Source organism: Pristis pectinata, chromosome 31 (genome assembly GCF_009764475.1).
Source record: "Pristis pectinata isolate sPriPec2 chromosome 31, sPriPec2.1.pri, whole genome shotgun sequence".
In the NCBI taxonomy this organism is placed as follows: domain Eukaryota; kingdom Metazoa; phylum Chordata; class Chondrichthyes; order Rhinopristiformes; family Pristidae; genus Pristis; species Pristis pectinata.
The window spans coordinates 10,169,377-10,185,012 of record NC_067435.1 but is presented as its reverse complement, the minus strand read 5'-3'; the positions used below and the strand labels follow the sequence as shown (position 1 = coordinate 10,185,012).

Here is a 15,636-nt window from a genome sequence, read left to right as displayed (position 1 = left end):
AAGTGACCTGGCTGTTCTGCTGGTGGATGCATGAATAATGTTGGGTTTCCAAAGTCAATTGTGAAACAATAGGGCTCTTAAAGGAATCAGTCAATTGGTGTTACTTTCATTTAGGCGCTACTTCTGCCTTCTGACAGTAGTAGTACTTGAAGACGATTGGCACGGGAGTGTTGGCGGCAGGGCTGACCACTATCTCTTGTTTCTCTGAAGGTTGCTCCTGTATGGAAGGTACTGTAGCCAGGTTGAGGCAGCCACGAAACACCTGGACAAGATAGCGAGCACAAGAGAAGACATTCGGTTGAAATTGGAGGTGGGAGCCTTAGGATGTTGCTGTGTTACCTTATAATACTTACTCCACTGCCACCTTTTCCAGAATTTCCTGGTCTCAGCATTCATAGCTTGGGAATGTGTGGTGGTGCAAGGGAATTGGGATTGGGAGATTCTGTGATGTTGAATTCCTTTAAGACTTTGGAACAAGGTGAAGTCCTATAACTGCAGAGAACCCAGACACACTATAGAGCAGTGGTTGTATTAATTGAGTCATAGAGAATTCTAAAGTTAGACAGCACTGAAACAGGCCCTTCGGCCTACTGAATCCATGCCAACCATCACTTACCCATTTACATTAATCCCACACTAATCCCATTTTACTCTCCTGATATTTCCATCAATATTCCCCGTCCCTGGATTCCACCACTCACCTACGCACTAGGGGCAATTTACAGTGGGCATGGTAGTGCAGAGGTGTGCGTAATGCTATTACAGCTCCAGCAACCAGGGTTCAATTCCCGCCATTGTCTGTAAAGAGTTTGTACGTTCCCCCCGTGTCTGCGTGGGTTTCCTCCGGGTGCTCCGGTTTCCTCCCACATTCCAAAGACTTACGGTTTAGGAAGTTGTGGGCATGCTGTGTTGGCGTCGGAAGAGTGGCGACACTTGCGGGCTGCCCCAGAACATCCTCAGTAACACAAAAAGATGCATTTCACTGTGTGCTTCGATGTACATGTGACTAATAAATAAATATCTAAAAAACCTACCAACCCACATGTCTTGGGATGTGGGAGGAAACCGGAGCATCCACACAGTCACAGGAAGAACGTGCAAACTCCACACAGACAGCGCTGGGGTCGGGTTTGAACAGATCACTGGAGCTGTGAGGAAGGGGCTCTACTGGCTGTGTCACTGTACCACCACTACTTGTCTGATATTCAACACCTGCGACTGCATCAAGAGATTTAAATAAATGTGAAATTAAAACAAAAATGAGAATAATCCTTTTTTCAGTTTGGTTAAAATCTGTTAGGTCTACTACTGGCTATAAGGGAAGGAAATCTGCTGTCCTTGCCTAGGCTGACCTGTAGGTGACTCCTGACCAACTAAGTTGTGGTCGACTTCGAACTTCCCTCTGAAGTGGTCTGCCATGCCCCTCAATGTTCTACACCGCTACCACATGAACTGCAATGGTTTAAGAAGGTGGCTTGCCAACACATCCTTGAGTGAATTCAAGGATGGGTATTAGGCTCTCGTCTTCACACGCACATCCTGTAAATGAAGCTATTCAGCCATAGCTTAGTACAAAGTCAATCCTTTTTTCAGTTTGTCTCCTTAGCTGTTTCATTGACATAATGATTGTTCTTGAACTTCATAACTCAGACTGCTTTGCCTGGCTTGGGTCATTTACCATGCTGCCTTGAGCAGTAGTTCTCTCGAAAATATGGAACATAAGAGAGAAGAGACAATTTCCTACAGGGACATGAAGCCCCTGGCACATTCCCACTCTTGACAGTGATCCCAGTACCTGCCACAAACTGTGCACCAGCCACAGTTAATTGTCTGTCCTTCTAACCTTGTCATTGATAGACACTATGATTGAAAAATGGTTAAAAGGCACATGGATGAGGACTTCCATTGAGATTGGAATCTATAGATGGAGTCCCTTTGCTGAATGGGTTTGGTAAGATGGAGCATCATTGGTCAGGCTGTATTATGTAAGAGGTTTTGTTATTGGTGATATGTATTCTATGAGGAGGCCCTATTGGTGAAATTGTTTTCTGTAAGAAGGGATTCCATTGGTAAAACATCTTTTAATGAGAAGTGGTCGCATTGGTCAGATTGTATTCTGTAAAAAAATTTGTTATTGATCAGAATGAGTTTACCATGACCAGAATTCCTTTATGCTGCCATTTCATAAATCCTCCATACAGCTTGTCAAGACAAGTAAGGTGCAATATAGATATTGATTAAGCATTGACAGTAATTTTTTTACAGGAATGCTCCAAAAGAGCTAACAATGGAAGATTCACCCTTCGAGATCTGTTGATGGTGCCAATGCAGAGAGTCCTCAAGTATCACCTCTTGCTGCAGGTGAGGGTTGGCGAAGGTTTAAACCAGAAGTCCTGGAATACTTTCCTTCTCCAATACTAACCACCGTTAATACTACCCACCCTCGATACTGACCACCGTTAATACTTCCCACCTCCGATACTGACCACTGTTAATACTTCCTACCTCTGGTACTGACCAGCGTTAATACTTCACACCTCTGGTACTCACGAGCATTAGTACCTCGTACCTCTGCTACTGATTTTGGTTTTGCCAAATGTCTCTTTATTTCTTGCATTGTTTGTTAGCTAATTTTGATCAGGTGGTAATTGTCTATGTCAGGTACGTGAAATGACTACCATTGCTTTGGAAGATTAATATTTATTAGGATTCAGTCTAGACTCTATGCTGAGCTACACTCAGTTTGTGGGAAGTTTAAAGAAATCCTGTTGGCCGTTGATGGGATAACCAGCCGTTTTCTCACTCCTGATTTTCTTATGAAAGATTTTTTTGTAAGAGCATGGGTGTTCTGTGTAGAAACCTCGCCTGCTAAACCTGCTGGGATCCATGGTCTGGATGTAGATCTCTCTGGTGAATCCTTCCACAACTAAAACCCCGCACCAGTTACGTCAATCTTCAGTGAGGGGAAAATTATTTCTTGGACATTAATTCTCAGGAATTAGCCATTGCTGTCAAGGCTAGCATTTATTTCCCGTCCCTTGGAGAAGGAGGCGCTGAGATGTTTTGTTGAACTGCTCACTTGCTGTGGTGAAGGTATTCCCTCTCACTAAGCATGTGCCTGGTAGTGGATATATAGTAATCCAGATACTTGTCCTGTTGGGATGGTATGACTTGGGAGAAAGACAGATGTGTTTCCAAGTTGGGCAGGAGTGTGAGAGACCTGAAAGAGACATACTCTTTCAGTTTGCAACCTAACGTCTCACCCAATGTGTTCCTCCAGGAATTAGTTAAGCACACCACTGACTCAAGGGATAAAGACAACTTGCGAATGGCTTTGGATTCCATGAGGGTGAGTGAGACTACTAGATTTTTGTTTTGCTACTTGTGTTGTGCTGCTTGAGAAGTTATTTCAAGAACAGGAGGGTTGGTTTATCATAATTGTTTCCCTTCCCTGCAGGATTTAGCCCAGTGTGTAAATGAAGTGAAAAGAGACAGTGAAACTCTCAAACAGATCACAAGTTTCCAGTGTTCAATAGACAACTTGGTGAGTTTATCAGCTACATCTTGTGCATTGGGGTTTGGCCAGTTGTTGGGCAAGGTTTTCATTGTCAAGGTTGATTCAGGGGTCACACACGTCCACCATGGAGGAGTCTAATGAAAGGAAACATCCTGCGATCACCATCTTCTTGGGTTAACTCAGGCCTGGAGGCAAAGGATGACCTGTTGCATCAGATAGCCCCGGGGAAGGAGCCGGGCAGTGAGATGATCCCCGGCTGACTGAATGGCCCTTTTCCTTTGTTGAGTGATTCTACACGGATTCTCCAATGGATCTTTAGCCTGGTGGCAGCAAGCACCGCCCAGTGTATGGCACTGACTCAGACTTAGTTCCACATCTGCACTTTGAAAACATCCTTAGAGTGATATAGTGATACAGCAGGGAAACAGGCCCTTCAGCCCATCAAGTCCAACAAGCACCCATTTACCCCAATCCTGTACCAACCTCATTTTTTAAATTCTCCCCACATTCCCATCAACTCCTCCCAGATTCTGCCACTCACCTACACACTTAGAGCGGCCAATTAACCTACCAACCTGGGAGGAAGCCGGAGCACCCAGAGGAAACCCATGCTGTCACAGGGAGAATGGGCAAACTCCACACAGACAGCAGCAGAGGTCAGGATTGAACCCGGGTCTCTGGCGCTGTGAGGCAGCAGCTCTACCTGCTGCGCCACTGTGCCATCTCCTCTGTTTCTTGCAGAAGCCAGCAATCTTAGGAGGGCTTGACAAGATGGCTATGGAGTTGAGGTTTCCTTGGGTTTGGGCATCCAGAGCCAGGGCTTCCCAGTGTAAAAGTGAGGGGTCAGCCCTCCAGGACAAAGATGAGAAACAAATTCCTTACTCAGGGGATGGTGAGTCTTTGGAATTCTGTACGCAAGAGAGCTAAGTCTCAATTGACAGGTGTGCTCAAGGCAGATCAACAGATTTTTTAGATGTTAAGGGAATTGAGGCAAATGGGGTTCATGCAGGAAATTAGCACAGTGCAATAAATCAGCATGGCCTTATTGAATGGGATAGCAGGAAAATAGGGCTGAAGGGCCTGCTGCTGCTTCAATTTCAGTTTTTGTATTTAAATATGTCTAATCCCCATTGTGTCTGAGCTGGGTCTATTTGGAAGACAATGGAAGTTGTTGATAAAGTGTGAGGAATCTTTACTGACAGAAGGGGGTGGATATAGTAACTTGGTCTGATCTCACTTAAGAGCATTGATAGGGATTTTGGAATGAGCCATAAAAGAGGGGTGCATAGGGCTTGGACCATCCGCCATGTAATTGGGAACGTTAAGACTCTGGGCTGGGAGTGGGGCAGTCAAGGTATCATTTGTACCTCGTACTCGTGAGACTTCAATGTCTCTTGTTTATTGTTGTTTTAATTTTGTCCTAGAACCAATCCCTGGCCAATTACGGGCGACCCAAGATGGATGGAGAGCTCCGACTAGTGACTGTGGACAAACGCTCGAAGCAGGACAGGTAATGGAGTCTTTCAGAGAGGCGGCTGCAGAATGGGGAATGTTTTGGAAGATTTTTTCCATCTTCAGCTTCAACCTGTTGTTAGACAAATCCGCTATACCTATTAACAGCAATAACCTTTGGCAATATGTGGTAAAAGCTTGGTTATTCAGCACATTCTGAGGGCACAGCCTCAGAATAAAGGGATGTCCATTTAGAACAGAGATGAGGAGGAATTTCTTCAGCCAGAGGGTGGTGAATCTGTGGAATTTGTTGCCATAGAGGGCTGTGGAGGCCATGTCATTGGGTGTATGTAAGGCAGAGACAGGTTCTTGATTGGTAACGGAGTTAAGGGGTACTGGGAGAAGGCAGGAAAATGAGGTGGAGGAAAAAAAAGTCAGCCACAATTTAATGGCAGAGCATTAGATGGGCTGAATGGCCTAATTTTGCTCCTGTATCTTATGGACTTACAAGCCAGACTTGACAGTTAGGCAAATGTACGAGTTAACCTGTCTTTGGTCTAGTCACTCCCTTTTTGCCAACCAAATGTCAGCCTGGGTCTTTCTGTGTCTCAGAGGCAGCCCACATGCTCTCTCGCTCTGTCTCTGAGGTGCCCATTACTGTAGTGTGTGGTCAATGAAGAGCCAGGTAACAGAGCTAACTGTACCACAGCATTTCACAGGAACATCATCTAATACAAAGAGATATCAGGCAGATGTCCATGAGGAGTGTCTTAGAGGAGGATGGAGGGGGAGAGTTTTAGCGAGGGAATTTTAGGGCCCAGGCAGCTGATGGAATCCAATAGAAGCAGATATTGCAGACATCTGGGGGAGGTATAAAGAGACACAAGGGAGCTAGTAAGATGGATTTCAAGTCCTGGAGCTCACTTCCATTCAGGGACTAAGAACAAATAGCAGGCCACAAAGGTTCTGCTGAAGGGTCATCAGCCTGAAATGTTCACTGATTTTCTCTCTCCACAGATGCTGCTTGACATTCTGAGTATTTCCCACCCTCTCTGCTTTTACTTTAGTACACACGTCATTCAACGAAACAAGGACATGTCCTTCCACAATACCTTTCACTTTTAAGACATTTGACAGCACTCTACAGCATGTGAAATACTTTACAAAGTGCAGTTGCTGTTTTAATGTGGGGAATCTTCCCTGTTATTTGGTTGTCAACAGTGTTACAATTCAGCCGACTTTCTCACCCAAACCTATTGTTCCCAGGTGGAAAATGTGGGCCATAAAGATATTGGATGCTAGAAGTCTGGCAAAGGTTCCCGGAAGTCAAATATGAACTGTTTCTCTTTCCATTAATGCTGCCTGATCTGCTAGGTGTTTCTGACAATTTCTAACATTTTCTCTTTTATTCAATATCAAGTTTGGGGATGAGCAAGAGGCCAGAATTGGAAGAGCACAGCAAGGGGAAGGTGTAGAAAATATTTTTAAACTTGGAGCATATTATGATTCGGAGATTACTGGTTGTGGAAACAATGTTAATCAGAAGGCTTAAAAGGGAATTGAATAGATACTTAAGGGGAAATAACTTACAGGGCTCCAGAGAATGAGTGCGCCAGTGGGACTGGGGCCCGGTGCAGACTCGATGGGCTGAATGACCTTCAGTATCATAATCATTTTGTTAACATAAAACAGTACAGCACTGGACAGGCCATTTGGCCCACAATGCTGTGCCGATCTTGATGCCAATTTCTACTAAATGTCCTCCTCCTGTGTATCATCCCCATATCCATTTCCTTCATATTCATGTGTCTATCTAAAAGCCTCTTAAACTCCACCAGACTGACTGCTTCCACTACTACACCTGGTAATCCATTCCAGGCACCCACCACTCTGCGTAAAAAGCTTGCCTCCCATGTTGCCTTTAAACTTCCCCCCCTCTAACTTTAAAAGCATGTCCTCTTGACATTTCTACCCTGGGGAAAAGATTCTGACTGCCTACCCTATCTATGCCTCACTTCCTACAAATGAAGGTATTACTGAGATGTTAGAAATCTGACAAACGTTTCCGGAACTGAAACATTAACTGTTTTTCTTTCCATTGATGCTGCCTGACCTGCTGAGTATCTCTGACACTTTCTAACACTTTCTGTTTTATTCTGAATCCCTATTCGTGCTTTCAAATCCCTCTGAGGCTTTGCACATCCTCATTACTGTAAACTTTTGCACAATATTTTCACACCTCAAATACGGGGGATATTCGTGATAACGTTGTTGTTTCTTTAATGCCATCAATGCTGATAAAACATACAACTTCACAGATGTACAAGAGAAAATTGAGTGGGATTGTAGAACAGAGGGGGTTCAGTATTAAAGGTGGTCCACAATATTGAAATGAGGAGAGTCAAGATGTCATGTTGCTGTTGTATAAAACTTAGATTAGTACACATTTGGAGTATTGTGTTCAGTTCTGGTCACCCCATTACAGGAAGCATGTGGAGGCTTTGGAAGGAAGCAGAGAAGGTTCACCAGGATGCTGCCTGGATTAGAGAGTATTAGCTATAATGAGAGGTTGGACAAACTTGGATTGTTTTCTCTGGAGTGTCAGAGGCTGAGTGTAGATGATAGAAGTTCATAAAAATATGATAGGATAGATAGTCAGGGTGTCTTTCCCAGGTTAGAAATGTCATATACTAGAGGACATGGCTTTAAAATAAGAGGGGAAAGTTTAAGGGAGATGTGCAGGGCAAGTTTTTTGTACATAGAAAGTGGTAGGTACCTGGAATGTACTGCCAGGGGTGGTGGTGGAAGCAGAGGTGATAGAGGCACTTAAGAGACACATTGAACATGAAGGGAATGGAGGGATATGAATCATGTGCAGACAGATGGGGTTAGTTTCATTTGGCATCGTGGTCGGCACAGACGTAGTGGGCCGAAGGGCCTGTTCCTGTGCTGTACTGTTCTGCGTTCTCCCAGTGGCCTGTGAATCTTTGGAATTCTTTACTCCGGAACGGTGCGGATGCTGAGTTACTACATCCATTTAAGGCTGAGATGCAGAGATCTCTGAGTGACGTGGAAAATAAATGGTTATCAGGATTGGGCAGGAGAATACAGTTCAGGCCAAGGAACATTCAGGCCATAAACTTACTGGAGGAAGCTCGAGAGCTGTGTTGTTCAAAGTGAGGAAGTATGTCACCATGCCTTCATCTTTATCGGATCTAAATCCTGGAACTCCCTCCCCAACAACACTGTGGGAGCACCTTCACCAGAAGGACTGCAGTGGTTCGAGGTGACTCAACCCACTGCCACCTTCTCAAGGGCAGTCAGGGAGGTGCAATAATGTTGGCCTTGCTAGTGACACCCAGGAACACATTAAGAATGGCTAGGACGCACTCAAGTTCTCTCATTCATTCATTAAGGTCATGACCAGTCATGCTTACGTGGCACTCATTCCAACCCCTATATCCCTTGGTTCCTTAATATTGCCAGTCTCTGTTTTGACCAAGTTCAGTGAGCAATCACAGGCTAGGGAGGCAGAGATCAAACATACAACAGCACAGGAACAGGCCCTTTGGCCCACGCTGCTGTGCCAAACTAATTAGGCTAATGACACCTAATCCCCTCTGCTTGCACAAGGTCCATATCCTCGAATTCTCTGCTTATTCACGTGCCTATCTAAGAGCCTCTTAAACGCCACTATTGAATCTCCCTCCACCACCACTCCTAACAGTGTACTCCAGGCACCCACCACCCTCTCCTTTGAAAGCCTTGCCCCACACATCTTCTTTGAACTTTCCCCCTCTCACCTTAAATGCAGGACCTCTAGTATTAGACATTTCAACCCTGGGAAAAAGATACCGGCTGTCTACTCCATCTATACCTCTCTTAGTTTTATAAGCTTCTATCAGGTTTCCCCTCAGCCTCCGCCAGTCCAGAGAAAATAACCCTAGTTTGTCCAACCTCTCCTTATAGCACAAGCTCTCTAATCCAGGCAGCATCCTGGTGAACCTCTTCTGCACCCTCTCCCTAGCCTCCACACCCTGCCTGCAATGGGGCGACCAGAATTGAATGCAAAAAAAAATTGAAAACCTGAACTTCAAAATTCCTCAAGGAGTAGACAGGTTTGCAAAGGGAATTCCAGAGCATAAGATTCCAGTTAACTGGGTCAAGATCTACGTTCAAGCGAGAGGCCTGGGGGTGCAGCGGGTAGTGCTGTTGCCTCGCAGTGACACAGGTTCAATCCTGACCTCGGGTGCTGTCTGCGTGGAGTTTGCACGTTTTCCCTGTGACTGTGTGGGTTTCCTCTGGATGCTCCGGTTTCCTCCCACATCCCAAAGGTGAACTGGTTATTCTAAGTTACTTCTTAGTGTAGATTGGGCAGCAGGAGAGTCAGGAGTTAATGGGCATGTGAGAGAGAATAGGTTAAAGGGATATAAAGTGAGAGAATGGGATTGCTCTGAGCCAGCATGGTCTTGATAGCCCTAATGGCCTCTTTCTCTTGTTATAAGGAAATGTAAGGAAATGCATGAGTAAGTGAATCCTCAAAATCCCATTTGACTCAGGATTGTGGACCAGAGCAGAATCCCTGTTACGCTTTTTAACAGTATGAATGATATCCCACTACGCTGGGCTGATTGTGCTGTGGTTCCAGAACTGGGTAAAGGACACAGTGGGGAATTTGGAAGGCCAAGTGCGGTAGCCAATGATCCTGCCTGGCACTGTTGTCCATGGCAACCACTAGCAACTTGCTACATGAAAGAGTGACAAAGACTTCAAAAATATTTGGGTGTGTATTTGAAGAGCTGTGATCTACAGCACTACAGACCCAGTGCAGCAATGTGGGATTAAGTTGGGCAACCTTTTTTAACCATCATGGATACAGCAAGCTCCTTCTGCTTCATAAAAGTCAAAGTTTATATGACAATGTTTACTGCCATATGCACAAGTACGTGTGTGCACGGGTGCAGTGAAAAACTTACTTGCAGCAGCATCACAGGCACACAGCATCAGATAAGCAGCATTCACAAGAAAAGCATAAATTAAAAATTATGCACAATTTTTACAAGGAATATTGGGCGTTAATGTTTGACAGTCTGTGCACTGCAGTCATTAAGTAGCACCCGACTCCTTTTTCTGCAGGTATGCATTCCTGTTTGATAAAGCTGTCATTATCTGCAAACGTAAAGGAGAGAACTATGAAATGAAGGAAATAATCGACCTGCCCTATTACCGGATAAAAGACGATCTGACGTCGAGCAAAGACGCCAAAAAGGTATGACTGTAGTGCATGAATCCTCTCTGATGACCTTTCACCCCTCCCATGTTATCTCCTAGTGATAAGTTCAGTGGCTCATTGAGTAGAGGCAATGATAATGCTCAGGGGTGGAAAGAATAGCTAGCTGGAATTGTTGAACATTGGTGGTTAGTGTCTGTGAGTGTGTGACTCAAGGCTGGAAGCTCCCTGATGTTCACTGGAAGCCAGAGTTAGATGCCAAATCGAACAGATGACCAGCTGACATCGAACACTCTCATCGGTCCCATTACCTAGGAACCAGCACCCTCAGAGAAAGGGAGAGGGAAATGATCAAGGGGAAAGCTGGTGGCTTGGTGCAGGAGAACATTATATCCATGGGTGTGGATGGCTTTGGTGCAACTCTTGGCTCTGAGACTGGGTTCTAGGCTGCTGATTGCTGTCATGTTGGATGGATCATCTTTCACTTGATGGAACGTGCGAAGAGTAGGTTACAGGGAAAGTTAGTGGGGGAATGGGATTGCTCTGTTAGCTGGCATAGACTCAATGGGCTGAATGGCCTCCTTCTATCTCGTAGGGAAATGTTTCACCATTCTATTAGAATGAGGCCAGGGTGTCCCACCCAGCAGCTTGACCAACATTTGTCCCTGATGGAGAATCACCAGACAGATTAGTGAGCCAATCACTTTCTACTTGGAGATGTTGCCATAGCATTTTCTTCAAAGCAAAATGGTCCATGGCAGAACACAAAAGAAAATAAATGCTGAGCCAAAGAAGGAGATATTCAGGTGACTAAAAGCTTTGTCAATAAGGGAAGTTTTAGCTGATGTCTTAGAAGAGGAGGAGGAGGAGTTGAAAAGGTTTCTGGGTGGAGTTGCAGAGCGGAGAGCCTTAGCTGCTGAAGGCCACAGACACCAGAAGTGGTGCGATTAAGTTTGGCAGTGAGGAAGATGCCAGATTTGGAAGAGCACAGAGTTCAAGGGGAAGGCATAGAAAAAGTTTTAAACTTGGAGCATGTTATGATTCGGAGATTAACTGGTTGTGGAAACTAAGTTAATCAGAAGCCTTAAAAGGGAATTGGATAGATACTGTACTTAAGGGGAAATAACTTGCAGGGCTCCAGAGAAAGAGTGGGCCAATGAGACTATGGAGGCCAGTACAGATTAGATGGGCTGAATGATCTTCGGTATCATCAGCATTCTGTTCCCTGATTCGATCCCAGAGGACTGGAGGGGATCAGAGATTTGGGAAGGGAAGAGACTGAATGGATTGCAAATAGGGTTGAGAATTTTAAAACTGAGGATTTTTTTTTAACCTGGGAGCTGGTGTTGGTGAACAAGCACAGTGGTGATAGATGAGGGCAATTGGTCTAAACTTGCTCACGGCTTGTGACTTGAAGCACTTTGAATGGCGGTAATTGGTTTCTTATTGTCACATGTACTGAGATACAGTGAAAAACTTTGTTTCGCATGCCGTCCAAATAGATCATCTCAAAACACAAATATATCAAAGTCAGACAAAGGGAAAAGCAATAACAGGAAGCAGAAATATAGTGTCACAGCTACAGAGAAAGTGCAGTGCAGACAGACAGTAAGGTGCAAGGGCCACAATGAGGTAGATTGTGAGGTCAGTAAGTCATCTTTATTGTATAATGTCCATTCAAGAGTCTTATAACAGTGGGGTTAGAAGCTGTCCTTGAGCCTGGTTGTACGTGTTTTCAAGCTTTTGTATCTTCTGCCCGATGGAAAGGGGGAGAAGAGAGAATGACCAGGGTGGGTGGGGTCCTCGATTATCTTGGCTGCTTTCCTGAGGCAGCGGGAAGTATAGACAAAGTCCATGGGGGGGGAGGATCGTTTTCATGATGGACTGAGCCGTAGCCACGATTTCTTTCAGTTTTGGGCAGACCATTGCCATGCCAAGCTGTGATACATCCAGATATGTCTCCTTACGACTGCAGGCATTACTGAGACTCTATATGTTTTCTCTGCCCCTAACTAGTGGAGCCATATGTTTCTCCTCATTAACCTGCACGGACAACACGGCTATGAGTTCTTCTTCAAGACCAGAGAGCTGAAGAAAAAGTGGCTGGAACAGTTCGAAATGGCTCTGTAAGTTTAACATTTAAGTGGGCGCAGTAAGAATGGTATGGCAATATTTCCCTGTAGGAGCGCAGTGTCACGTTTGAAGTGTTGGAAGGAGGGTCAGCAAGTAGTACCTCACCTTCCCCTGTAAAGATGAGGCAAGGAGAGATATTTGAGTGGTTAGACCCTATCTGTGTTCATTTTTGGGCAGTGCCCCCAAGAGAGAACGGATGTGATCTTCTGCTCTGCTGAACTGCCTCCTGGATCTGTGGAGAGGGAAAGGGTCAATGTTTTAGGTCTGGGACCCTTCATCAGAACCGAGAAAGAAACAAGTCAAAATGTCAAACTCTGCTCCAAGGCAATACAGACACTGGGTTGCAATTAGTGTTTTTAAGTGATTGATGGAATTTTATTAGATGAGGGTGCAAAGGGCTGTGGGACAAAGGCGGACACATGGAGGTAAGATAGGAAATCATGATATAACTGAAAGGTGAAAGATAATTAAGGTGGTCAGTGATCCTCTCCTGCACCTAATGTAACACAGGACATGGATATAGAGAGCTGATGTATGGCCATAGAGGTAAATGTTTAAGGAAAGGTTTAAGAAAAATGTATGGATAAATGCCCGAATTGATAGTAGCATATTTTTTACATTAATTTGCGGTGTATGGTGTTGCTGGCAAAGCCAGCATCTATTGCCCATCCCTAATTGCCCTCGAGAAGCTGAGCCACCTTCTCGAACCATTGCAATCCTCCTGGTGAAGATGTTTCCACAGGGAGTTCCGACGTGTTTGCACCCAGCGACAGTGAAGGAGTGCCGATATATTCTGAAGTTGAGATGGTGTGCAACTTGGAGGGGAATCTTCAGGTGATGGTGACCCCATGCATGTATCACCCTTCTAGATATCACAGGTTTAGTGGGGGTACTGTCAGAGTATTCATGGCACGTAGCTGAAGTGCATTTTGTGGATGGTACATCGTACATAGAACAGTACGCAAGTTAGTTTAATTTGGCATCGAACTCGGACAGATATTGTGACTAAACTAAATCTCTTCTGCCTGCACATAATCCATATTCCTTCATACCCTGCATATTCATGTGTCTATCTAAAAGCCTCTTAAAAGCCACTACTGTATCTGCTTCCGCCACCACCCCTGGCAGCCCGCTCCAGGCACCCACCACTCTCTGGGTAAAAAAACTTGAGCCGCACATCTCTTTCCTCCGTTCGCCTTAAGTGCATCTCCTCTAGAATTTGACATTTCCACCCTGGGAAGAAGATTCTGACAGTCCACCCTATCTATGCCTCTCATAATTTTATAAACTTCTATCAGCCCCACAGCCTCCACTGCTCCAGAGAAAACAACCCAAGTTTGTCCAACCTCTCCTTATAACTCAAACCCTCTAATCCAGGCAGCATCCTGGTGAACCTCTTCTGTACCCTTTCCCAAGCCTCCACATCCTTCCTGTAATGGGGCGAACAGGGTACACACGGCAGGGAGAATAAAAAATGGGTGCTTAGTGGTTGGGACTGTTTCCGTGCTCTATCTCTCTGTGACAGCCATAGAGTATGGGGTGCAGAGATTTGGTAGAATGGTCCCAAAGATGAGGAACCAGGCACAGGAGGGGACTGGAGAGAATGGAAGCTGAAGAAGAAGATTTATTAGAGGCTCTCAACATTTCAAGGATAACGAGACGAACCGCCGAGGCGAATGGTCTTCAGAGTACTTGAGATCAAGGGCAGTGGAGCAAGGTGGGAGGGTGAGGGTTTTTAAACATTTTTCACAGGGTGTTCTGGTCTGGATCACACTGTGTGGAAGGGCAGAGAGTGGAGCTTCAACGGGAACAAAAAGGGAGTTGGATAAATAGTTGGAGGAAAGTTTCTTGGGGCAAAGTGGATGAAAGGTTAAGGTTTCTTTATTAGTCACATGTACATCGAAACACACAGTGAAATGCATCTTTTGCGTAGAGTGTTCTGGGGGGCAGCCCGCAAGTGTCGCCACGCTTCCGGCGCCAGCATAGCAACTTCCTAACCTGTACGTCTCTGGAATGTGGGAGGAAACCGGAGCACCCGGAGGAAACCCACGCAGACATGGGGAGAACGTACAAACTCCTTACAGACAGCGGCAGGAATTGAACTCGGTTCGCTGGCGCTGTAATAGCATTATGCTAACCGCTACACTACCGTGCCTGCCTTAAAAGGGTCAATGAGAAATGGTTAACTGTTTCAAATGGCCTCCTCCTGTGGTATGGTATTCTTATAAACAGAGCAGTCACCCCATGGTGGGGGAGAGAGGTGTGCTATGATCTTAATGTAGTCCTCCTGATGTTGCTTTGGAATTGAAATGCCTTCCAGGTCGAACATCTTCCCTGAGAACGGAGTGGCGAACAACCACGATTTTATGATGCACTCGTTTGATGAGACGGCAACTTGCAAAGCCTGCCGGATGTTGCTCAGGTATTGTTTCTGATCCTTGGCAACGGACCCTTTCCCTTGGCAGTTGCTGAGAGCAGTCAAAAGTCCGGGTTCCTCCTCATTGTTCAGATGTGGGTCAGCATGAAGCACTCTGGCCCAGGAGTCTGGTTTGGGTTCCAATCCCACTCCCGATGTGTAAGCACGGCGCTGAGGGAGTGCTGCGCTATCGGAGAATCAAAGTAAGATCCACTCTGCCCTTTGAGAAGGACAGAAAAGATCTGCAGTGTGACTGTTGAGGAACAGCAAAGGAGCTCTCCCTAAGTTTCCTGGCCAATGTTTACCCCAAAGTTGATATCACGAGAAGCAGATGATCTGCTCACTATTACCTGGTTGTCTGTGGGATCGTAAATTGAGAAACACCACAGCTGCTTTTGTAGGGAGACTGGGAAGTCCTCAACGGGATGGGAAAGGTATCACAGAAATACTACTTTCTTAGAAACATAGAAAACCTACAGCACAATTCAGGCCCTTCGGCCCACAAAGCTGTGCAGAACATGTCCCTACCTTAGAAATTACTAGGCTTACCCATAGCCCTCTATTTTTCTCAGCTCCATGTACCTATCCAAAAATCTCTTAAAAGACCCTATCGTATCCGCCTCCACCACCGTTGCCGGCAGCCCATTCCACGCACTCACCACTCTCTGAGTAAAAAACTTACCCCTGACATCTCCTCTATACCTACTCCCCAGCACCTTAAACCTGTGTCATCTTGTGGCAACCATTTCAGCCCTGGGAAAAAGCCTCTGACTATCCACACGATCAATGCCTCTCATCATCTTATAGACCTCTATCAGGTCCCCCCTCATCCTCCGTCACTCCAAGGAGAAAAGGCCGAGTTCCCTCAACCTGCTTTCATAAGGACTT

At 45.4% G+C, this 15,636-nt stretch overlaps 1 protein-coding gene across 1 annotated transcript in view; it reads left to right on the top strand.

The window, feature by feature from the left end:
• LOC127584928 (proto-oncogene vav-like) overlaps window positions 1–15,636 on the top strand; it is a 125,773-nt gene that overhangs the window by 93,153 nt on the left and 16,984 nt on the right. Inside the window, exons 9-16 of the mRNA XM_052041947.1 lie at window positions 211–310; window positions 2,266–2,361; window positions 3,281–3,349; window positions 3,458–3,544; window positions 4,942–5,027; window positions 10,106–10,238; window positions 12,216–12,325; window positions 14,653–14,754. Of these exons, the coding sequence (XP_051897907.1) occupies window positions 211–310; window positions 2,266–2,361; window positions 3,281–3,349; window positions 3,458–3,544; window positions 4,942–5,027; window positions 10,106–10,238; window positions 12,216–12,325; window positions 14,653–14,754 (783 nt within the window). The remainder of the gene's footprint in view (window positions 1–210; window positions 311–2,265; window positions 2,362–3,280; window positions 3,350–3,457; window positions 3,545–4,941; window positions 5,028–10,105; window positions 10,239–12,215; window positions 12,326–14,652; window positions 14,755–15,636) is intronic.